Raw genomic sequence first — 27005 nt, 5'->3', positions numbered from 1 at the left:
ATAAGCCCATATGTGTGTGATACTTTACTTTGCAGGGTGTCAGTCTCTTGTGTACATTCTCTTGTATTTTCAACTATTTATTTTTTAACTTTTGCTGCTATCATAAGATTACAGAATGCAGAAGGAAATTAATGGTGATTTACATCTTCCTATGTTTGTTGTCTACATTCTTGTGTATAACTAACTGTCCTTATAAGCTCCTTCCAAGTTTGAGCATCATTATTTGGGAGGTCAAGTCCCTGGAAATTATCTTTCATTCCAGTTAAGAGGATGAGTTTGTTATTAAAATAAGAACTGCACTATTAACATATGTCTATGGTGATGCAGCAGCTTCCTCCTGATCCTGCTGCCCACCACTGTCTCGGCCACCAGACATTATCTGGGGAAGAAGATACATATAAGGGGCTATTCAATTATCTGCCCACATCACCATGAATTCCGGTTCCCCATATGTGCAATGTTGATGGTCTTGAGATGCCAGTGACTCAACTGTTTCTCCGACACTTCCCAACCATCACTTCTACTTGAATTTCCCCCTTAGATTTGATGCTGTATGAAGCATTGGGAGCATATATGCCCATAAGTAGTATTTAGAGCACTCACATGCTCATGCCCTATGACACCCCCTCCCCCTATATGAGTTTTGCTGTTCAAAAGACATGGTTTGTAAACACCCAAGACACAAGAAAAGTAAACAGGACCATTTTTGTATCTAGCCAGTTGTATCATGATCACGGCAATGATACAGTATATTATACAGGATACAGTCAGGATACTGGCGGACGCTATCCCGCCCGCCGATATCCCGACACTTACATCCTATCATTAGCCCCACTACGGAATCCCAACACCCAGCATACCGAATGAAAATATGCCGGGTGTCTTAGGTTTAGGCACTAATGGGGGGAGGTTAGGGTTAGGAAGGGGAGAGGGGAGGGTTAGGGTACTTACCTTCAGCTGTCGAGATTTCGACCCGCCGGGCTGCCACTGTTGGTATTTGATCCGGCGGCTAAATAGCCGCTGGCATTACATACTGATTCCTATTATACACGTATCCTACTGTCAGTATTACTCATACACTGGAGATTTTTCTGTACTTCCTGAAATGTTCTCCCATACAAATGTGTTTATTCAATACGCAAAGTATACAAAGTATATGTGGAGATTGATTTTTTTTATTATGAAAACAAATCCCTAATAAAAGGAAATAAATATAGCAGCTAGCAACATTTTTTATTTAATTTATTTTTTCCCAAGGAATCATAAAAACAGGAAAAATGGCGATGAAAAAAATAAATTATTACATGTAAATGATCACAAATCTGTACAAATCTGTAAAAACGCAGATTTTGTATAACAAAACTTTATCAAAATGGGATGCTCAAAAATCAAATATCTGTATACTGCATCTCTTATAAAAGGCATCCAGGGTTTGCACTGTTTTCATTCATCAGATGAAACAAAAAGTAATTAAAAGAAACAAACACTCGCAAATAAGTTAATTGGTAGGACTGAGGCCTTGTAGTAGGTAATGTGACAGACATCTCTGGCATGTACAATATGTATGCACATGATGGAATGGAATGAGCACAATGGCTTTATCATCTGCGTGCATGACACATGAAGAGCAGGATGCGTCGAATGCTAGTCAAGCGATCTCTCAGCGATGTCATAGCGAGAAAAGGCAGCTGTGCCCTGCTCTCAAGGGGAAGAACAGCTAGAATCCACCAGCACCAGGCAGGACCATTGGGGTTTACCTAGAAAAGACAATGGCTTATGTAAATCCGCATAATCCTGACTACGCAATGTTAACAATTTAATGAGACACACATCAGGTCCAGCAGACTATTGTGGAAATATAACCTTTTCCCAGCTGAGTGATAAATTGCTATTCTCAGCTCTGAGAGGAAAGGTTTGTGCTTAGCTATAATTACAGTCTTCTTGTGTGCTGCAGAAGATTCCCATTTTACACTCTATATATGGAGTAAGAGAGATTCTGCCAGGTAAACCATAGAACAGGAATTGGAGGAAGTAAAGGGGGTGGTCATAGCCACTAGAACCATACCAGGCACTGTATTTGGTGAATAGCTAAGGCAGGGTTTCCCAAACTTAGCCCTCAAAGCAGCCGAACAGTCTAGGTTTTAAGGATAGCCATGCTTGTACACAGATGGTATAATCAAACTGACTGAGGTACTAGTTAAGTCACCTGAACCAAACTTGGACTGTTAGGGTGGCTTCAGGATCGAGCATGGGAACCACTGAGCTAGGGCTTAATGGCTTGTATACTGCTGCTGGGATAAATGTAGTAGTAATCTGCAATGTGTTGAAAACTTGCAGTTAAAAATCTCTTACACATAGAGAATGTGCTTTTTTGAGCATTTTACCTGTAAATCGGACTCCTTAGCAGGCATAGGTCCAAAATGACTCAGAATGCGACTTTTTAATGCTGGCTTCAGAGTGTTAAACCAGGTGTATGCCTGATCGTACACAGAATCATGTAACGTGAGCAGCTCTGCATAATTGTCTCCCTGTACCTGCAGGACAAGGTATACATATTATTTCACACACTGGTGCAAAAACTCAAGTGGTACATTCATTGTTATATTTTCTCCTAATAGTTGGAACGTTCCTGCCATTCTGCATACCATCTAATACCCCTTTCAGACTTAAGATCCGGGAAAGGGCAAGGTCAAGGCTAATGTGGCATTGGCTCTTAAGGGATATATTTACCTTTTCATCCTCAATGTACTCAATATCAGCTGTGTTATAGCCATCTCGCTGGCTGTGCTGATTAACTTTAAATCTCCTCTTTCCAATACTGTCTACAACTGATCGACCATCTGCGAAAAACTCTACATTCCGGATCTCCAGCATACAGCCATAATCTGCAAATCTACAATGGGGAGAAATATGTTGTACAATTCAAGTATTTCTCTAAACAGTGGTGTATTATTTAAAAACAAGTAATTTAAAACTGAATAATTGGTCACAAAGCTGAAATAAAGATGAAATATGGGTTCAAGTAATTTAAGATTAAGTAGGTAGACAGGTCCCTCAGTCCTCTAAAATCTGGGAACTAGTGTCATTGGACTGATGGCAACTACTTTAAAGTGAGCCTGCGCAAGGGTAGCTACAATGGATAACAAAAAAAAACATAGCAATCCTGTGGAGAAAATGTACAAAAACAGCTATGATTTAGGACGGGGTATGTAATTGTGCAGCTGTGATTATAATCCACATAAATCTAATACATCACTTTACGCACCCTTTCAAAGAGTCTCCGATACACATGCCAAACTGCTTTGTGCCAGTTTCCATGCATCTACGAATCATCAAGCGATAACAAGGCTCAAATATGTGCAGTGGGCATGGAACTGTGGGGTAAGCCATCGTACACACAAATATGGGCACATTTTTGTTCAAGCTTAAAGGAGAAGAAAAACAGAATAAATTAATACATCTAGTACAAGAATAGATGACCCAACTTAAAAATTCAAGCGACTAGCTTTAAATGGAATGGATAAGCCTGGTCAAATTGCACTATTTAACGCAATACGCAAGAAGGCATGGCAACAGTGGGGCAAGAAAAGCCAAATAGGGCATTGCATGAGTGGATGTCAATATCTTTTAGATTACTACTACATTTGGCTTGCTACAATTCAATATTGTACTACAGTTTCTGTCCCTAAAGTGATCTCAATTCAAAATTAGAGACAAAATCTACAGCAACCTTTTTGAAAGCCACAAACATGAATGTAAACATTTCTACTTGAAATGCATATAATACACATAACTTAAGTGTAAAGGTATGTATAAAGTTTCTTATGCATACTATTGCCCCTATGTTACATATTCAAACCTGTTATTGACACCCTAACACAGGGGTTCCCAAACTCTGTCCTCAAGATACCCCAACAGTACAGGTTTTAAAGATAGCCATGGTTGAGCACAGGTGGTTAAATCAAATTGACTGAGGTACTGATTAGGTCACCTGTGCTCAAGCATGGATATCTGAAAACCTGGACTGTTAGGGTGCCTTGAGAACCGAGTTTGGGAACCACTGCCCTCACATTATAGAGCGCACATGGACGTATAATTAGCACACAAAAGCACAACAAATTATAAGTTGATTTTTTAAAATGGATAGATTGACATTTGTGTTTTAATGACATTTTCTACAGCCTTATTATTTTAAAATGTACAAACTGGAACATTATATCATTATCATTGAAAAGTAGAGCATGCTGCATTTATAATACACAAACAAACAAAGCAGAAGGCTGATGACAGGCTGCATTACACAGTGATGTAGTTCTTGTTCTGTTAGATTGAAATAAAAGCCTTTGCACATAGGACCTAGTGGTTATCTGGTGTGCAGAATACCTAAAATATATGTTAATTCATGTGTGTTACTAAAGACATTCAAAGTTTTAAGTAATTGTTTACTTTGGTGGAATGTTTTCATATAAAAATATATTAATTCCAAGGGAGCCTAAAATGTATAGGTTATCAGATACAGGGCCTGATTCAGGGGTGTACTCAAGCATCTGATGTTTTATATCTGCACATGCGTCCAAGGCACATTGCGTATGCCTCCCGATGGTTACCACCGGGGACGCAGATCGGAATTACATGGAGATCCATGCACTTCCGATAGGCGTTCCTGGGTGGTGGCTTTCATCGGTGGGCATGTCCCATGGAAGGGACTGCGTCGGAAGACGTAGGTCCACTGGCAATGGTGCCATGTGCTGTAGGACATTCTGAGCAACCATAGGGTTACCATGATGTTCAATCAGAGTTGCCTACCTTTGCAGATCTCTTCCCGGGAGAAGCCCGGGTAAGAGAAGCAGGAGGGGGGTGATGGGGGCGGGGCCTGACGATTCGCACCATTAAGCCCCGCCCCCTCGTGGTAAAATTGCCGTGATAGGCTAGAATTTGCATAGGGGGCGGGGCCAAATGTCATGATTCATGTAGAATCATGTTTTAAGCGCCGCCCCCTACACGGAGACCCGCGATCGCTGCGGGTATTCTCATTCTGCCCACTTCACTAGGAAGTGGGCAGAATGCGGGAGAAATGCCTACCCTTCTGGGGGTGCGGGGGGTTACCCGAAAAATCGGGAGCCTCCCGCGAAAACCGGGAGGGTAGGCATGTATGTGTTCAATGGTGTGGCCTATGTCTGCTCCATGGTGCGACTATATGCACACCGCAGCCGATTACAGCGTCTCAGTAGATAGCCAATTGGCTGCGGCATTGCATGTACTTTTTACTGTATTATGTGTATTGACTTTTTCATATATGTTATATCTATCTACAATATTTTTTTATTTCTTTATTTTATCTGATTTTTTTTCTTGTATTTGCTATTAATATATTTGTATGAAGGATGTATTAGGACAGATCCTGTATAAGATTTATTAGAATACAATAAAATATATTTTTTATATACATTCTCTTAATCGCTGGTTAAGGTCTTTTCCATACAATGTCTGTTATTAGCTGTAAGGGGGCTGGTCTGTATGTCCTCTGAATACATACCCGCCCCTGCTGTTACTTCGTATGCCGCAAATAATGCTGAGTACACAAGGGACGATCTGTTCAGCAAACGATATCGCTGAACGATCTCCCTTGAAATTCGTGGTGTGCTGGATGAACAATATTGTTCATCCACACACCAAAGATATCATCAACGACCAACGATCGTTCCCCCATATGGAAAATTAACGATATCGTCCAGGTTGGCCTGCATGCATGGAAGATGGAGGATATCGTTATCATCCAGCGGTAGCGCGCATTGTAGGTCGTTCATTGCATACACACGGAACTAAATGAACGATATATCATTGAACGATATCATTATCGTTCATATCGTTCAAAGATATCGTCTCGTGTGTATGCACCTTAAGTTTTAATACAATAAAAGCTGGCTGACATAAGCAGGTAGCTTTATGGGTCAATGTTTGTGCATTAATGTGTATGTAACTTACTTAGAGAGTTCTGCTATCTCCTCTTCATAGATTGTTCTCCTTTCTTTAAGCTCCTCAGGGAAGAAGATGGATGTTAGGTCCTCCATCAGTTCTGTTTTACAAAAGTTTCTCATGGCCAGGTACTGAAAACATATTAACATGTCTCAAAATAAATGGGAACCCAATTGGTAAATTGACCAGTTGTAAAAGAAGTGCAGCTGATAGACTGAGAAAGATTTTACATTTGATATAATACTCAATATGCATATATCCTGACTACTAAATCAAAAAATGTAAATATTCAGATCTAAACCATAAGAGCAAAATTCATTGTTCACTGTTTACCTAACATTGCACAACAGCTTTGATATAAAGGTTAATTACTTCCCAAAACCACTACAGAGAGCTGGGATTCCTCCCACCTCTTTAGAGCTATGTCCTGATGGGTCTGATTCAGGACAAAAAGCTAAGAATCCAGTAATTTGAGCTGCTGTGACATCACTGTGAATGTCTGCTGTAGAGGAGCATGGCAGACATATTTAAGTGTATATTATTCAGCTTTTGATATATAGTACCATCAGGTAGTGTTAATACTTGCTCTTTAATAGAATATTAATAGCACAGCCTGAGTACGAAACTAACTCCAGTGCACAATTAGTAACAAAAGTAGATATAAAGATGTATCTCCCTCACTGTATTTCCTGCTATAATGTCTTTGACCATTATATACTGTACATCAGCTGTAGTTACTGTATGTGCTATCCTGTGACAATAAATTGTTAGGATCATTCAGCAGCCTATCAAACTTCCTCCAGTCTGATGATGTCTCAGTTGTTATGAGCACAGGGCCTGATTCAGATCTCGCTCCGGGACTCACTACAAAAGGGGCGGCTGTCGATGTTGATTGACAGCTCGTCCCGTTTTGTAGGCAGGGAGGCTACACAAATGGAGGCGTTCCCGAAGGAACGCCTACCATTTGTGGGAGGCATCACTGACATCACTGCTCTGTTAGAGCAGGAAGCTCTCTGGGGCTTGCGACGGACGAGACCCTACCACAAGGGTCTCGTCGCGACCATCACCTGGCCGCTCGCAAAAGCTGTGGGTAAGTCACCCACAGCTTAGCAATCGGCCAGGAGGCCGCTACAAAAAAAAAAATCCCTGATTCAGAGCGAGCGTTCTTAAAGAGCGTCCGGCTCTGAATCAGGCCCACAGTGAACACCCACCTGTCAGTATAAGAGAGTTTCACAGTCATCATGGAGATGTACTCGCAGTCAGAAGATGGCTTCATGCAGACTTGTAACAAAGTGAACGAGTCAGAACCTATACATCTAACCACTGTGCTCCTGCTCTACCTAACTTGCACCCATCTTATATCCTTCATGTAGTTATTGCATTAGCCGCACTGTGTTTGACAGCAATTGCAGATGTAACCATTCATAGTCCAGTAAACTTAAGGTTTGTATAAGACCTTCTAATTGAATGGCATACAGTGGCATGAGAACCGCTAAATAACCACAATACTAACCCACCTCACACAAGTCTTCTTTGCATAATGGACACTTTGGGTTGTGGTCCAGACATCGTTCAAGACACTTGAGGCAATACGTGTGTCCACAGGGAGTGGTAACTGGTTCATACAGCAACCTGAGTCCAAAAACAGTAAATAACAATGTCTTACAACCAGAGAATAAAATGAGTGGATCATAGCTGTATCTGCAGAACAATTTAGCCCTTTCTGTATTCTACTCCTATTCAGATTGGAAATTATGGAATGAGTGAGACCTCTGTGTGCCAATAAGGCCTAGCCCTATACTATACATGTTACATACTCTAACCTGGATACAGGGTTGTTATATACTGTAGCAATTTTAGGTATTAAAAAGCAGGTAAGAATCACTATGATAGCACATAGAGCACTAATTACTAATATTAGCTAAATACTTTTTTGACTGTGAACGTTTTGTATTGCCTGAAATGTAGAACTGGGTTAATTCCAGTTTGGATTGCAGACTTGTTTCTGTTCATTCATGGCTTAAATTAATTATTTCTAAGAGTGATGGTCATGGGAGCAGTCTTTTTTTACGTTGGTAATTTGGTGTATGTGTGAAGCTTTAATTCACAGTGCAGGAAATGCTCTTCTCTACTGAAGTGCAACACTGAGGTACATGGGTCTCATCTAAGAACAGGATGAGACTTTGAGCCGCCAGCCCTGAGCTGCTGCAAAATTCAGGTACTTTTGTTGAGTGAAAAACCTTGCACCTTCCACACTGTAAGGAATACCCTAAATATGTGCCCCTTCCACCCGTTTAATTCATTTCAATATTCTCGCTGTGCAAAAAGAAATGTTGCTTCTGCACTATCCATTATGAAGCTCGCTGGTGTGCCTTCTCTGTACTCTGCTAGGAACGCCTTTTTGTTCGCTCAACTCTTCCGATTGGTCTATGCAAACATTTGCTCCTCCCCAAAGGCTGTTATCTTGAGCTGTAAATCTATGTGCTTAGGCAGCAACCTAGGAACCAGTGCTCCTGGAGCATGAGAAGTCCGAAGCTACTATTGTACTGTGCAGCAAAGGTTTTGTGCTTCATAAATGACCCTCACAGTATCACACTGTGCACTTTGAGGTCTATTTACTAAGCCTTGGATGGAGATAAAGTGAACAGAGATAAAGTACCAGCTAATGAGCTCCTAACTGCCATGTCACAGGCTGTGTTTGGAAAATGACAGTTAGGAGATGGGTGGTTGGTACTTTAACTCCGTGCACTTTATCGCCATCCAAGGCTTAGTAAATAGATCCATTATTACTGCAACAGATGTGAGCTTCCCCACCCTCTACTCATGTAATGGAATACATTATAAATGTAACATCTGTTGATTCTATAAAATCTGTACAGTATAAAAAATGGGAGGGGTGAACCTAGCTCTCACCCATTTGGTGTGTGCGACTGAGGGGAGAGGATTGGAAAAGGGGGTGTTGGGTGGTGAGCTAAGGGGTGACTGAACTGTGTAGTGTGTGCCTCTTTGTACACCCACACTCACCCAAATTCCCCTTTACCAATCCCCCCACATTTGGGAACACACCGTACGGGTGTGTGCTAGGTATCCCCCTACCCCCATTTTTTATCCTGGAATAACCTGTAGAGACTTGGTACCTATACACAACAGAGCCTACTCCCCATTCCATACCCAAACCCATTAGACTCCTATCTAATAATACCAGGCTCCGGAGAAGTGCAGGCTACACATCTCTCGTCCATATATTTTCCATCTATTTACAGTATGTACATATAAATACATATGTGTAATTATCAATACATACAGATGTGTCCTCATATATCTATCCCTTTTGCACCATTTGACGTGATTCCATGCTGTGCACTTTCTTAATTTTGCTACTTTTTCCTTCATTGTGCTACTTTTTCCTCTGTTTGTGTAGATAGTGTACTAGGTGCTTAGGATCAGGCTTTTTATAGCAACGGAATTGGTATAAAGCCGCTGGTGAAGTATATGGATGCATGCGCGAGTCACTCCTTCCAGACCTGTCATTTGTCTGTTAAACCTGGATTGTGCACTTTTGCCTCAATTTTTCATCTTAGTTTGTTTATAGCGTACTAGGGGCCTGATTCAGAGTTGGGAATAGAGAGAGATCTCTCTCTCAGCTGATCATCTTGGTGAAACCATGCTGCACTGCAGGTGGGGCAGATTTAACATGTGCAGAGAGATTTAAATTTGGGAGGAGTGTGTCCAAACTGACATCTAAATTGTTGAGTAATAATAAACCTATGCAGTATTTGTGGGCTACATGCAAAAGCAGCCAGTACTTACCCCACATGTAAAAAAATGTACGTATTTACACCCCTTGCATTGCAATATGGTTTGTTCAGGTTCACAGTTAAGTGCTATGTCTCTCTCTATTCCCAAGTCTGAATCAGGCCCTAGGTACATGGGATTAGTATTTTGGCGTGGTTAAGTAGCAAAGTCTGTGCTAAATGGGGCTATTTGGTGCGATTTGAGGATAGGTGTATGTAGACACATCTGTATTTGTATGAAAGCTTTTTGTATGTATGGGTCTCAGTGGAATAAAGGATTATCTAGAATAATGCATATTCTTACCTAATGCATATCTCCCATCTGCCCCTTTGGGCCTAAAATCCCATTTATATTTTTGAAAGTTGCACCTCTTTGCGGGTGATGTATAGATCTGGGCGTATAAACACCCATTGATCACAAAATTGTTCTTTTGACTCCTAAATTTATAATAGTATTCCCCATTATTTATTATTATTATTATATGTTGTGTGTTTTCCTGTGTTGTAGCTAATATGCTGTACTATACATGTACATCTCACTGTGAATTCAAGAAAAAGTGTTCAGCTGTATCACATATAGGGTGGGGATGTGTAATGCCCAATGTGTGGAAAATGGAAAAAAAAACACTGATAGGATGTCATGATAAATTAATTAATACCTCATACATAGCGAACAGTCCAGATCTGATGGGTCCACAAATGAGGAGACTTTGTCTGTACCCTCAGCTGCTGCTGCATCTGCTACAATACAATGAAAAAAATACACTGAGTGAAATAAAGTTCCCTATACTAGTATGCAAATGATATATGAATCCTCAGTAATGGCTGTCATACTGGGCTCATCGTTCCATCAGGAAACATATTTCTAAGAAAGTACATTTGCCGGGTGAGTTCTATGCGTGTATCTCCATGCTGACTAGGTGCTGACTCCTCACCTGTTTTCGGGAGTTTGCTCCTTAACTCGATTGTTTCATCTGAGCACAACTTTCTCTTCAGTAAGTTGCACCTCGGAGGGATTTTCAGTGATGACTCTGCTTCCAGGGCCTGTTTACTTTCCACTTCATCTTTATTATCTGGAGTCTGTGATAATTTCCATAGAGTGCTGCATCTTGTGAGGTCATTTTGCTCAGGATATTTTCGTTTTTTTTTTATATTCTACATTAACCTGTCCAGGAAAAGGAAAATCTAGTGTAAAAAATCTAATTTGTGCTTCATTCTCATCTTTCATTGTTAATTGTTAGGGCCTAATTATTTCTCCTGAGACTCTGCTTGCCATCATTTTGGTTTCCTCTATCTCTCTTCTTTACCTCCTGCTCTTCTTACAATCATCCTTTACAGCCCATCTTAACTATTTCACTGTAATCATCCTATCTCTCTCTCTGTCTCTCCTTAGCAATACTCCAGCCATCATAATCTATTTTCCTTTCATTCCAGTTTAATATCTCTTCCCTCTCATAGGCAAACGCAGGGGGGGTTTCCATCTGCCTGGAAGCCCCCTCCCCATCCCACACCATGACCACAATAGAAATAGTAATGTAATCGAGTTTCAAAAGTGCTGCATGTTCTTCACAGTATCACAAATGAAATAATTAGCACCACCTGCGTATCTTTTAATGGAATCGGTATGATATCCCAGCTGCCGCATGGCCGGCAGTTCGATTCCCGGCAGCGATTCCCTTACCCTAACCTCCCCCCGGGGGTGCCTAACCCTAACCCCTCTTCCCCTAACCTAACCCTCCCGGGGGGGTGCCTAGCCCTAAGTCCCACCCGGGTGCCCTAAACCTAACCCTCCCCCCCCCCCCCCCCCTCGTGGCTGTCTGCTCGCAGCGCCCGGCATCCCTTCGATCGGGATGCCGGGCGCCGGTCTAACGGCATTGGGTAAATGACAGGCGTCTAGATATAGACGCCGGTCATTTATCCCACGCCGAGATAAAGCAGCCGGGAAGCCGGCTGTCGGTATTAAGGCAGCCGGTTTCCCGACTGCATACCCTTTTAACATGTATGCACCAACTAGGAGATCTGGAAAACATTCACTGTTAGGGATGCACCGCTATAGAGCCCAATATGTACGTATATATGTCCACGGCAGTGCTAGATTCTTCTGCTGCTCCCCCAGAATCCCGGACTTGCTCCCATGCCCTGGAATAGTGCTCACATCTAAAATAAAAACATTCAGCTCAGGCAGGATTGGACCTACTGCCGCAATTAATGGCTTACTGTGATTGCTGGTCCTCTATATGCTGTAATTATGATACATAATACACTATGTATGACACATATAATGGCTTACTGTGATCGCTGGTCCTGTATATGCTGGAATTATGACACACAAAACACTTTGTATGACGCATATTAAAGCTGGTTAAGTGCTAATTCTACCCTCTTCATGGACAGGCCACACTCACTCTAAAATCAAGCATTTGGAAACTCCCCTCTAGAAATCCTGCGTTTGCCACTGCCTCTCTTCTCACTTTACTTTACTAATAATCATTAGTGTAGCAATGAGCCATGGTACATGGAGACAACACCTGTGCAGCTGCCATAGAAGCAACAATTTAAGATCTACCACAAAATAAATAATATGTAGCTTACCCTATACAACCTCTGTGTGTTACTGCTGGGGTTGGAGTTGCTTAGTGAAGTCATAAGACATCCCTTTAACCTGGACGCATGTGGCATCATTTGCAGAATATCTGGGAGGTCTCCCTGACTGTGTCCAGGACTTAGCAGGTCCAGCAACAACTGTAGGTACAATAAAATGAATCTACTGGTTCAGTATTATAGAGCAGATCGGTTCAAGTTCTTAATAGACCACAGACAGCTATGTAATACAAAATAAATTCCTACATACATGTTTTCTGTGACAGAACCTATTAAAACAAGGTTGAAAAATACCACCTTCAGAAGCAAGTTTGTGAATATTTGCTTTTCCCTAAGTACACACCAGATGCCATGCCTATACTTTCCTTGTATTAAATGCACTTTACATTGGCAGCATATGAGCCTCTCACAACCTAGGCTTCCCTCTGCGGCAAGGAACAGGAACACTTCTTTCAATCTTCTGGATATTTGAGGTATAAACAGCGATTGCATTACTGCGAGGGAAATGTGCAAAGTATTATGCATACAGCAAACTATGGGGTAGATTTATCAAATCTTAGCGAGAGATAAAGTACCAACCAACCAGCTTCTAACTGCCTTTTTTTTAAGCACAGCCTGTAAAATGACAGAAGCTGATTGGTTAGTACTTTATCTCTCTCCAAGATTTGATAAATCTCGTCTTTAGGGCAGGATGCAGCAAAGGGAGCAATGCGGTCAAACCCCGAAAATGAGGGTTTGACCGCATTTCTCATATGCACCAAGCCCTGGAATGCGATGCACTCCGGAGCTTGGTTACCCTATAGAAGTCTATGGGCTTCTATCGGGAGTGCTGAGAGACGGATCCAATCGGATCCCTCCCATTACCTCCTGTGGCGTATGCGTCCTTCTGCCCATGCGCAGAAGGATGCCAGAGGGGCTTCTAGGTCATAGAGGGGGAAAGAGCCGCTCTTACAGCGTTCTTAATGCATACCGGCGTTTCTGACACCGGCATGCATGCGAAGGGGGGCAATGAGTCATGCATCCCGCCCTTAGAGTTTTGAAGTGGCCTTATGGCTTGCACCATCATTGATATATAGTTCTGTGATCCAGTACATAGGGGTCTATTTACTAAGCAGTGTTAGGAGACAGAGTGAAAAGTGATAAGAAAGTGGTAAGGTGCCAGCCAATCAGCTCCCAACTGTCATTTTTCAAACACAGCCTGTGAGATGACAGTTGGGAGCTGCTTGGCTGGCACCTTACCACTTTCTTATCACTTTTCACTCTGTCTCCTAACACTGCTTAGTAAATAGACCCCATAATGCTTAAAGAACTTTTCAGGCAAACTATATGAATCTACTGAATGGATTAGTATTGCAGTCTATAAAGCATGGTTGCATCAGACACATAATACATCACAATTGCTAACGTTACCTTCTGAGCTTCTGATTTTGCAGTGTTATTATCCGAGTCAAGTGCAAGACAGAAAATAAATTCTTTTAGAGCTTCTTCAGTTTTTCCCAGGTTTGCCAATGCTTGTGCTTTCCTCAGATGTCCCTACATAAAATAAAGAGCCACATTAAAACGACCCTCTGATCTGCCCATAGAATTCTGCTTAGACTGCACCCCTTTCCCAATATGTGCCAAACTCCTCCAAACAAAGAAAATCACCACAATTCAGCAAAAACGTATACATTGTAATATGTTATTATATAAAACAATATTTTAGACATACTCACTTTTAACCAATATGGCTGCAGCTTGCAAGCAGTGTCCGCATCCTCTAGTGCCAATTCGTAAGACTTTAGACTGAGGTGAATCATAGCTCGGTTGCTATACAGTAAATGGTCCAGTGGTACTGAAACATAAACAAGAATAAAGTCAGAAACTAAGGAACACTAGAAAGCATGTTTGTGTATATGTATTTTTCAGGGGTGGATATAAATGATTTGTAGCCTGAAGTAACTTGTCGCCGGCCTACATACAGTGTTAGCTGCCAATTTGAAAGCTGAATCAACATTCCTGACAGTGGAACATATCGCCTTACATGGAAACAGTGACATCACGTCAGAGACTCTGCTGTCATTCACCCAGCAAATGTCTGCATCCTCCGTGTGTATGATGTAATGAGCACATTGTCACACCCTTCTTGTGCTTAGGCAAACAAACAAAATACAGCGCTGCAGAATATGTCTGCGCCATATAAATGTTATTAAATAAAAGAATTTCTTTGAATGCATTAAAAGTGGAAACAGATGCAATATTATCTATTCAGTATTAGATTTACTATCAACATGTAAACCGCTCATCCAGAAATGGCAGCTAGAAACCTGGATTATTAGAACTGACTAATATTAGTTTCCTGCTCAGTAAATCCTGCCTGGGCCAGCCCCGTCTCTATATCATCTGACGCCTACTTTATATTTGTGTTACCCACAAAACTGCTTGTACAAAGGAATGGAAACCTGTGGTACCCAGAAACTGTGCTTACACCGAAGCTACTATAGATAATAATATAGCAATTTACACGGTTTATTGTAGAAAACGTAACTTTGTATAATGCCTCATTTTCCACATCTACATATTATAGATATTAAATTCTAGCAAGCAGACTCAGTCACCTCCTCTTTTATTGTCATTATATTGTTAATCATCATATACAGTGCTGTGGGTTAGCTTAGAACAATATAAATTACATTATTTTCTTTGATAATCACGAACAGATCCTTATTTTAGAGAAATGCTATGTATTTGTCATGGAAACAGAATCTGGATAATGTTCACAAACCTGGTTAATTAATAATCCAAAGATATTTGAATTTGTTTTTACCACAAAGCCAACTTTACCAAGTGTTATAGATAGGGTTAGTTAAAATATACTTCATCTGCACTGTGATATCTGTACAACCCCAATCTATAGAATAATCTGCTATGGTCTGTCAGGGCACGTGCCACCCCTCCAATTGCTCCCACTAGAGAGACGGGACAGATCCTAGCCTAGTTGGAGAGGAGGAGAAGCCACCAGGCCGCCTATAATGGCATAAATATGGGCACAGGACAGAGCATCAGGCATAGAGGGGGTTGATCGGGACAGAGCAGCGGATAGAGAAGGGGGCTAGACAGGACAGGGAGGAGTAGTAGGAAGGCTGAGATGACTCGGCATATGTCGGGTCCCTTCACTAGTACACAATCATTTGAACATTAATGTCCATTTGGAAGAACTGTGCCTATGCCAGATATCTGCAACACGATTCTATACTCCACCTGTTTATTAACTGTTAGATGAACAGTTGAAACCTCTCCAATGTGAATATATTTAAGATTTTCCTTCCCCATGGCTCCTCTTACTACAGCATTGCCACGACATGTCACAGGAGAAGAAAAGTTAGCACCAGGAAACGCGTTAGGACTTGTGAGCTACTTGGATTACTGACCTCCAGAAAATATTCCCTCAAAGCACTTTGAGTGGCTACAGTTATTGGACCATTTAGCGGATATACCGCTCAGCGACCTGCTGACACTAAGGCTGGTTCATAGCAGGTGAGAGCCGCAGACACAACATTTACACGGGCTGACATTGAATTTGGCTGACAGCAAAAGTGAGCTGCGGCCAGATAACACGGAGATTTGGCAACCATAAACCCGGTATACAGCGTGTGCTCCTGCTGGATGTATTTCATATTGGATGTGTCGACCCCAATAAGAGCTGCATTGGATTGTCATGAGACTGTAATATATGTCTGCAGTGTGCACTCAGTAAGAGGGCGCTGTATAATACCACTGAAAGCAGACTTGGCTATTAATGAGTGCAAGTCCACTGACTGATTTGCAAACTACCAGTCTGATGTTTTTTTTCAGCCTGCTAGACCCAGTACATATATACAGTATGGGAATTCGGGATTGTACAAGAGGCAGTAACTTAAATCTTTCATGTAAGGTGATATTTAAGTCTGGATAACATTATAAACCAGAATCTAAGGAAATACTGGTATTTGACCAGCAGGACTATACTAATGTATCTTATTAACTCACAAGAGGAATAACATTTGATGGTGATTTTGTATAATTATGCAAGCTTGCTAGATATTTTAATGTTGTAGAAGTATATACAGTCAGGTCCATAAATATTGGGACACTGACAGAATTTTCAGATTTTGGCCTCTATTCACCACCACAATGGTTTTGAAATGAAACAAACAAGATGTGATTTAACTGCAGACTTTCAGATTTAATTTGAGGGTAATTACATTAAAATCGGGTGAACGGTGTAGGAATTACAACAGTTTCAATATGTGCCTCCCACTTTTTAATGGGCCAAAAGTAATGGGACAATCAACTCAAAAGCTATTTCATGGACAGGTGTGGGCTATTCCCTCGTTATTTCATTATCAATTAAGCAGGTAAAAGGTCTGGAGTTGATTCTAGGTGTGACATTTGCATTTGGAATCAGTTGCTGTTAACTCTCAATATGAGATCCAAAGAGCTGTCACTATCAGTGAAGCAAGCCATCATTAGGCTGAAAAATCAAAACAAACCCATCAGAGAGATAGCAAAAACATTAGGTGTGGCCAAATCAACTGTTTGGAACATTCTTAAAAAGAAAAAACGCCCCGGAGAGCTCAGCAACACCAAAAGACCCGGAAGACCACGGAAAACAACTGTGGTGGATGACAAAATAATTATTTCCCTGGTGAAGAAAAACCCCTTCACAACAGTTGGCCAAATCAAGAACACTCTCCAGGAGGTAGATGTATATGTGTCAAAGTTAACAATCAAGAGAAGACTTCACAAGAGTGAATATAGAGGGTTCACCACAAGATGCAAACCATTGGTGAGCCACAAAAACAGGAAGACCAGATTAGAGTTTGCCAAACAACATCTAAAAAAGCCATTACAGTTCTGGAACAACATCCTATGGACAGATGAGACAAAGATCAACTTGTACCAGAGTGATGGGAAGAGAAGAGTATGGAGAAGGAAAGGAACTGCTCATGATCCAAAACATACCACCTCATCATTGAAGCATGGTGGTGGTAGTGTCATGGGGTGGGCATGTATGGCTGCCAATGGAACTGGTTCCCTTGTATTTATTGATGATGTGAATTCTGAAGTGTTTCGGGCAATATTATATGCTCATATTCAGTCAAATGCTTCAGAACTCATTGGACGGCACTTCACAGTGCAGATGGACAATGACCCGAAGCATACTGCAAAAGCAACCAAAGAGTTTTTTAAGGCTAAAAAGTGGAATGTTATGCAGTGGCCAAGTCAATCCCCTGACCTGAATCCGATTGAGCATGCATTTCACTTGATGAAGACAAAACTGAAGGGAAAATGCCCCAAGAACAAGCAGGAACTGAAGACATTTGCAGTAGAGGCCTGGCAGAACATCACCAGGGATGAAACCCAGCGTCTGGTGATGTCTATGCATTCCAGACTTCAGGCTGTAATTGCCTGCAAAGGATTTGCAACAAAGTATTAAAAAGTGAAAGTTAGATTTAGGATTGTTTAGTTTGTCCCATTACTTTTGGCCCCTTAAAACGTGGGAGGCACATATAGAAACCGTTGTAAATCCTACACCGTTCACCTGATTTGGATGTAATTACCCTCAAATTAAATCTGAAAGTCTGCAGTTAAAGCACATCTTGTTTGTTTCATTTCAAAGCCATTGTGGTGGTGAATAGAGGCCAAAATATGAAAATTCTGTCAATGTCCCAATATTTATGGACCTGACTGTATGTATGCAGGGACGTTTTAAGAGAGGATGGGGTCCGTGTACAGCCTCCGTTTGGCCCCCTCCTCTCTGTCAGCACACTGAGCGCGATAGTTTCTGGCTTTATGCCAGAATGTACTGCGCATGCGCGGGTTTCCGGTACAATGACATCCGCACATATTTTCCCGGGGACATCTTTTCTGCGCAGATCACTGGGAAATGGCCGCCACCATTTTCCCGGTGATTTTTTTGCTGCTCTGCAGCGCCGGTCCAGTGCTGGGGAGCAGCACATCGAAATCTGCAGAGAGGTAAGTACTGTATATTAACTAAGGATGCAGGGTGTGCGGTGTGGGCTCCCCTGGACCCAGGGGCCTGTGTGCACCTGGGCACCTTGCACCCATTATAAAGACGCCTATATATGTATGTAATAAATGCTTTTATTTTTTAATTATGCAAATTTCATTTGACTCCATCAATCTAACAATGGTTGGTTTGCGCTATCTGACTTTTTTGTCTTTTTAAAATACTAAAATGTTGAGTCAATTAGCGGATTTGCACTTTCACAGACACTGAAAGAGATGTGTCTCGGAGCATTTTTTGCTGGATTTGGCTCTGATTCCTTGTCCGATTTTGGATTTGCCAAAACAGCTAAAATCACATAACTTGGGTCTTATTTTGTTTCTAGAGTATTATTAACCTTAATAACATTAATTTCCAGTCAATTTTGACCACCTCACAGCTGTGTGGAGAACGCTTTTACACACATGCTCTTGGGTACTATAGCGTACTGGGGTGCAGTGCACAGTACACATCTCCAAGCGTCCACTTCCACGCCGGAAAAGCCGGGTCACTGCAGAACCTGCTCCGATGTGAACGGCGCCGACTCGGGAATATCCTGGTTGGCGCTGGCTAAATTCGGGGTCTGATCCGGTTTGGAACCCTGTTCCAATCTCCGGGTCATACCCGGATTTTAGGTATAAAAGCGGTATAACATTCCATACAAACCCTAACATCAACCTACCAGTATGCTCTTGAGCGTGTTGGGTACGGGATGCCGGCATTCGGGATCCTGGCGGTCAGAATCCCAACGCCAGTATACCGACAGGGTTAGAATACCAACACTTTGGTTGGTATCCTCACCCTCTTCCTACCCCTAACCCTCCCTCCCCGATGCCTAACCCTAACCACCCCCCCCTAGTGCCTAAACCTAACCTCCCCCTTCCAGCACCCTAAATCTAACCCTCCCCCTTTAGTGACTAACCATAATCCTCCCCCTAGTGCCTAACCCGCTACCTTCGGGATTCCGGTGGGATGCTGGCGCCGAGATTCTGCCAGGTGTCGGGATTCTGGCGTCGGCATTCTGACCACATCCCCTCTTGAGCTGTAGGCTAAAACACAGGCGGATCTGTTGAGTACATACAGACTCCAGAGATATTATGGAATCTGAATATTCTAGATATTGACCTGTTCAGAATGAATCCCATGGCCCCAATGCTGTGATGCAGCAATACAAGCCACATCGTTACCGTTCTGCCCTATGTATATATTGTAGTAAAAAGCAGTTTTAGTGAAACATCCATTCAAGATAAATGTGTAACTCTTTTAGTATGAATGAGACAGAGACGTAAATGAAAGAACATTATGTGTTTACTACTGGGAATTCGCTGGCCTATTTAAATTAAATTGTTAATCAGAAAAGTGCTCTCATGTGGTCCGTATATTTTATATTCAATACTTGAACACATTAATGATGTTACGCTAGTAATGGTATTAATAAGAAAGATGCTCATTAAATTCTAATTATAATTTTCCCATTACAGTATATATTTCAGCTGAATAGTCACCTGCAAAGTGAAGTCTATATCCATTTATATAATTAAGTAGTCCTTGATAGTGTCCAATTCCAGGGAGAAATGTAACAGAGAGGTAGCCCAGTATTCTAGTAACCGGTACTCTAAATGCAAGTATAGTCTAAAGCAGGATTTCTCAATGCCCATCCTCAGTTACCCAACAGTGCCCAAACCCATGCCTTGGGCATTTTCTGTACAGCTGAATTGATCTATTCACAAAATAGTTATTTTTGGTGGTCAGGTAAATATAGAAAAACTGTACTTCCCTCCGCTCCCCAGTTCCTCTGAGTAGGATATCCTCTCTCTGCCAGGGGGGCTCTTCATTAGGGACATGTCAGGTTTGTGAGAGTGGATGTAAGTACATATTTTCTTATTTCATTTCAGATGAGTTTATGTAAAGAGAGGATATTACAGGGATATATACAGATGTGTCCTCCTACATCTAGCCTAAATACGCCATGTTGTGAGAGATGCTTGGCGCGGGTGTGCCGCCATGTCCTCTAGTGCCGGCCATCTTTTTTTTGTGTCTTTTTTGCCCGAAATTGCATCTTATTCGCTTGTGATGAATCTAGGATGCACTAGGAGACTGTGCTGATACGAAGCACATCGGAACTTAGCGTGGAAAAAAGTTGCGGCCACTGCATCGTAGCATTTCATATACAGATTCAGACTCAGTCGCACACAGATATAGGGCCTGATTCAGAGCCGCTCACGAGTGCACAGCGCTCGCAAACAGCTCGATGTTAGTGATCTGCGCATGCGCCGCATCCGGCATGCGTATTTGCGATCCCCGCCGAGCGACTGAAGTTCAGTCGCTACAGGGTTCGCTACAAGACAGGGCGGCTGTCAATAGTGACAGCTCGCCCCGTTTTGTAGGCGGGTAGGGGGGGATGGTTGGCCAAACGCAGGCTTTCCCTTAGGAACGCCTGGCGTTTGAGGGAGGACCTACTGACATCACAATTGATGTCAGTAGTGGACTTCCTGCTCTATTAGAGCAGGAAGTACCTCGGCCTTGCGGCAGCCGAGACCCTACCATAGGGTCTCGTTGCAAGGCCGATGGTCACGATTATCACGACAGTCTCCTTGCTGCTCGCACAAGCTGTGGGTGGGCTCCCACAGCTTTGCGAGTGGCAGGAGACAAAAGAAAAACGCCCACATTACCTGCGAGCGGCCGGCCCTTACGAGCTGGTCTGAATCAGGCCCATAGTGTCATATATGAAATTAACCAGCACAGTCGCCTGGTGCGTCCTAGTTGAATCACATTGCGAATAAAACGCATTTTCGGCCAAAAAAGACATGAAAAAGATGGCTGGCGCTAGCAGAGTCGCCCGGGACCTGGAGCGCCACAAGGGCCGTTTGGCGCAACTGCAGCAATGATGTATAAGGACACATCTGTAGCTTCCCTTGCTTTTACAATTGTTTTTAAGTGAGATTGTAACCCAAAAAGCCATGTTTCATGGTCCCTGGTTGAAAAACACAACATCATTTATCACCCCATAAACCCATTTTGGAAGAGGGAGATTATTGATAGACTACATAACTTTGCTACAGTATTCATTCCAGTAATTAGAACAGGCTGAAAAATGTTATTTATATGTGTTGCATGAGTTCCAATCATCCTAATTACTATGCCATTAATTGTACTACAAGTTTATAATCTTTATATAGTAAAATGTGTAGTTCTAAAAGAAAATTAGCATGAACTGTTAAAGATTCAGTTGGAAGCTCAATTTCACACTTGCAAATATAAACAGCGTATGTTACCATGGCAACCACAGCTCCATTGATGGAACAAAACAACTCAGCATTTGATAGTAACATGTTGGTATGGGTGTCCTTCACATTACAATACATCAGCATCATTTCTTTCATAGTAAAAAAACCTTGTATATTATTGGACAGTATTAGACACTTCTCTGTTACTAAACAGAGATAATCATGCAGAAACAGTATTTATGTATGCCTGTGTGTGTATTGGCCCTATTTTAGCTCATCCATGTGGTATATATATATATATATATATATATATATATAATATCATGGAATTACGCACGCACACACAATTTCCCACATATGTGATCTATAATATACTGTGTTTGTTTTTTATTAAATCAGTACTTTTGGGATGATGGCGGACTACAGAGGTAGGGAAGTGTGATCCCACTAGTTTGTATAGCCACTTCCCAGGCTGCATGCACAACAAATGATGTAGTTACTATGTGCATAACCAATCCAATGGTGTAGTTACTGCGTGCACAACCAATGATGTAGTTACTATGTGCATAACCAATCCAATGGTGTAGTTACTGCGTGCACAACCAATGATGTAGTTACTATGTGCATAACCAATCCAATGGTGTAGTTACTGCGTGCACAACCAATGATGTAGTTACCTTGTGCATAACCAATCCAATGGTGTAGTTACTGCGTGCACAACCAATGATGTAGTTACTATGTGCATAACCAATCCAATGATGTAGTTATTATGTGCATAACCAATCCAATGGTGTAATTACTGCGTGCACAACCAATGATGTAGTTACTATGTGCATAACCAATCCAATGGTGTAGCTACTGCGTGCACAACCTATGATGTAGTTACCTTGTGCATAACCAATCCAATGGTGTAGTTACTGCGTGCACAACCAATGATGTAGTTATTATGTGCATAACCAATCCAATAGTGTATTTACTACGTGCACAACCTATGATGTAGTTATTATGTGCATAACCAATCCAATGGTGTAGTTACTGCGTGCACAACCTATGATGTAGTTATTATGTGCACAACCAATCCAATGGTGTAGTTACTGCGTGCACAACCAATGATGTAGTTATTATGTGCATAACCAATCCAATAGTGTATTTACTGCGTGCACAACCTATGATGTAGTTATTATGTGCATAACCAATCCAATGGTGTAGTTACTGCGTGCACAACCAATGATGTAGTTATTATGTGCATAACCAATCCAATGGTGTAGTTACTGCGTGCACAACCAATGATGTAGTTATTATGTGCATATCCAATCCAATGGTGTAGTTACTGCGTGCACAACCAATGATGTAGTTATTATATGCATAACCAATCCAATGGTGTAGTTACTGCGTGCACAACCAATGATGTAGTTATTATGTGCATAACCAATCCAATGGTGTAGTTACTGCGTGCACAACCAATGATGTAGTTACTGTATGCTGGTGATACATGCACATTTTAGGAGGATTGTGACAGCTGGGCCAAACGAATGCTGCCTATAATTCAGCACAGACGGGGTTGTAGCCCCATAAACCCCAACCATGATCACCACTGTTGTGGCCCTCTCCTGTTAATATGCAGCTTTATTGTCAGTTATACACAGACTGCATTTAATCTACTAAATTAACAGCATATGTGGCTCTCTTATGGTTCTCCATCTATTGTAGAACTACTAATCTCAGCATGCCAGCTTTGCTGAGACCAGTAATTGGTAAAAATCTGGAGAGACACGGGTTTCCTAAGCCTGTACTATAGGAATCTACAAAGAGCTCTGACAGACTTCCTTAGCAGCAGATACGTTTCATAATTCGTTTTTGTCATATACAATAAAAGCTACCAAACTTTGTTTCACAATGTCTAAGTTAAAGTTGTAACAATTTTACTGTATACACTGTACAAAATAATGCAATGATATGTTTAAAATTGTAGTTATTGATGGAAAAGGCTCCAAATATTTGACCCAGTTCTGTGTTACCTCAGTGGTTATACAAGCATAGAAGGGAGAGGAGGGGGCAGCGAGGACTGGCAGACAGTATATTCTTCCTGGTTATGCAACTCTGCTCTCCTGACCTACATTCCCAACATAGCTACACTTACAAGGGGCAAACGGTAAAGAGTATGTTGTGCAGTACAATATTATATTATTATTACCAAATATTTTATATAGCGCACACATATTCCGCAGCGCTTTACAGAGAATGTATGCCCATTCAGATGAGTCTCTGCCCCAGTGTGGAGCTTACAATCTATGGGCCTGATTCAGACCCACTCGCGAGCGGCTGTCCGCTCGCAAGTGGGTCGATGTTATGGACTGAGCATGCGCACGACGGAGGGAGCTCCGTCGTGCGCATGCGCCAGACGCGACGAGCGAAGGAAAGTCCTTCGCTCGTTGTGTCCGATCAAAGGGGGCGTGCTGTCAATGTTGATTGACAGCACGCCCCCTTTGGTGGGCGTGCCGGGGGCGTGCCTCCCTGACGGGGGCGTTCCCACGGGAACGCCTCCCGTCAGAAGCCGGCCCACTGACATCACTAGTGATGTCAGTGGGAGTGATTTTGGCTCTGATAGAGCCAAAATCACTCCGGAGCTTGCGGTTGAAAACCTCAACCGCAGGCTCCGGCTCGCAAATTCGATGGTCGCGATGGTCTCGACCATCGCGACCATCACAATGCACGCTCGTATAGCCTGTGGGTGGTGACCCACAGCTATATGAGCGTCCAGGAGGACGCTCCATGAAAATGGAGCCCGGCCCTCATTCAGAGCGTGCGCTCTGCTCAGAGCGTACGGCTCTGAATGAGGGCCTATGTTCCCTAACACATTCTCACACGCATACAAACTACGGTTAATTTTTGTCAGGTGCCAATTAACCTGCCAGTATATTTTTGGATTGTGGGTGGAAACCAGAGTACCTGGAGGAACCCACGCAAGCGCGGGGAGAATATACGAACTCCACACAGTTAAGCTGGGTACACACTAAACGATATATTGGACAATTTGGCATTTTGAGATGAATCGGCACGACAAATCGTGCACATCGTCCAGTGTGTACGCACTATTGCACACTCCCACGCATTCGTTGCATCTTCAGATCTGGTGGCCGACACCATGGTTCTGAATGGGGCTGGGAATGATATATCGGGCGGTTGTACAGCACATTGTGCAGTGTGTACGGACCGCTGGGTACACACATCGTCCAGAGTGTACCCAGCATTAGGGTCATGGTGGGAATTGAACCCAGCGCCTCAGTGCTGGGAGGCAGTAATGTAGTACAATAGTTGGCAAAGTGTCTGACAGCACAACAATAAAATAATACTCTGCTATCAACAGATCTCAGAGAAAAAATAGTCTAGAAAGGTAAAATCTGATCCATCATGGTACTGTATTTACACAAGTACAATATTTACTATATAATCTATCAGACCTCCTGTTTTTACTAGGTTATCTTTAGCATTCTATTGTGCAAGGGGGAAAAATGGCTTCAATTGGGGATCGGTCAGAATGTCAACAGGTTCTAAATTGGGACAATCAGAATGTTGACATGGGCAAATGATCAACAAGAAAAATGGCGACATAGTTAAAATGGCGACATCAGATTTTTAGGGTTAAGGTTAGGCTATATATGCAAAAATTCTGGTGTCAACATATTAAATGTCGACATTATGAACATATTGCATTCAAATAAAATTGAAAAGCTGTGCCTAATGTGTGTTATGCCCATTCCACATACATCATCAACAATGTCAAACAGACACATACAATCATTTGTGTTCTGCAATCATAATATGAACACATTAAGTGAATTTTTCTTAAAGTATTTACTTATGATCTGTACATACTCTGTACCAGAATGTGATAGCATAGTATTTAGGGAGCACACCGCCTCTAAAACATTATAATACCACACAAAGGAACAGGGCTAATGAGCGTGAAGAGAGTCATCAGGTCAGGCAGCAGGTGGCCACATGGTAACAGTGCCCTGGGTGAGGCTGGCAGAGACATGCCATCACTGTGGGGAATGGAACAGAAGCACACAATAAGGTGTCACTATTAAATGTACATTACCTAATGTGATCGCTTCATTGTATTTATCCAGAGCCTCTGCACACTTGTTGTCCTTGAACAGGGCATTGCCTTCTTGCCTTAGCCGCTGTGCTTGCACCTCACACGGGAACCACTTGCTTATGATGTTGCTCAGGACCACGTTGATCCTGTAGTGATGCCCTGCGCCCCCCTCCTGAGGCAGGGTACAGACCTTGCAGCGGCTGCTGCTTCTCTCCAGGCACCTCTTGCAGAACGTGTGCCCGCACAGCAGGGTAGCAGGCTCGCACAGCCAGCCTTGGCACTCCTTACAGCTCAGGATCCCCGGCGTGGTTTCCTGTGCTGGGGTCAGGAGCAGCGCCTCTCTGCCCCGCAGCTGCTCTGCCAGGCAGGAAAGCACAGTGTCCAGCTGCTCTGCACACAGCTTCTCCTGGGCAGCAGCTTTCCGGTACACATCTAAGGCGTCCTGCAGTCGGCCAGAGCATGCCAGGCAATCTGCCCTCCGGAGCAGCAGCGCCCAGTCCACCACCCCCGCCTGATGTGCCTGCTGCTCATAAATCTCACACGCCAGCTGGAAGTTTCTGGCTTGGAAGGCTTCTGCAGCAAACTCCAGCATCAGGCTGCTGTCTGCCCCCTGGGTGTCCATCATTCCTCCGTGTGATCATGAATGAGTGGTGACCGCGGCTCACTTCACCCCCGGGTGGCTGCGCTGCTCCATCATTCCTGCAGTACCAGGCTAATAACAGCCAGTGCCAACCCAGTGTTATATAAAGCGGAATCACCTGACCGTGCCGCCAACTCTCATTGGTCGTACGCCTTGTCAGTGTTACACAACTTCGCTGGGTTCCACAGGCTGCAGCTCTGTCTGTGTCACTGTGATGGGAATGTCAGGTAGTGGGTGTCTGGATGACATACCATCAGGGCTGCAATCAGAAATTGTGGGGCCAGGAACTGACAAAATAGGCAGGGCCTCCCCATTCCCATACAGTACAGAAATCTTGAGCCAGAGGAGGACTTACATACTATATACATTTTCACACATATATAGATATATTTATATATCTATATATATACACATATATATATATAAAATACACACATATATATATATATATATATATATATATATGTGTATATAGTTATATATATATACATATATAAGTGTATATATATGTATATATATATTATATATATACTGTATATAAGCAGACTTGTGTCCAGCTGTACCCCGAATGTTTGAATAAACACGGTGATATACCAGGTTTGATAAGTCTCCGAAGTGCCGCCTGTTGCCTCCTGTG

General features: G+C 42.5%; 1 protein-coding gene across 1 annotated transcript; it reads right to left on the bottom strand.

Annotated features, from left to right (window-relative positions):
- Positions 1-1259: 1259 nt before the first annotated feature.
- LONRF3 (LON peptidase N-terminal domain and ring finger 3) lies at positions 1260-26465 on the bottom strand. The gene is given in 13 exon segments (XM_088482894.1): positions 1260-1757; positions 2385-2534; positions 2731-2893; positions 3266-3424; positions 5986-6107; positions 7494-7608; positions 10430-10511; positions 10706-10907; positions 10909-10935; positions 12363-12512; positions 13782-13904; positions 14087-14205; positions 25729-26465. Coding segments are annotated over 13 exon segments (2193 nt in total). The 5' UTR covers positions 26354-26465; the 3' UTR covers positions 1260-1601.
- Positions 26466-27005: the final 540 nt, after the last annotated feature.

The sequence above is a fragment of the Taudactylus pleione genome, unplaced genomic scaffold (assembly GCF_031769625.1).
Source record: "Taudactylus pleione unplaced genomic scaffold, aTauple2 ptg000296l, whole genome shotgun sequence".
Classification (NCBI taxonomy): domain Eukaryota; kingdom Metazoa; phylum Chordata; class Amphibia; order Anura; family Myobatrachidae; genus Taudactylus; species Taudactylus pleione.
This window is presented reverse-complemented; position numbering and strand designations above follow the sequence as displayed.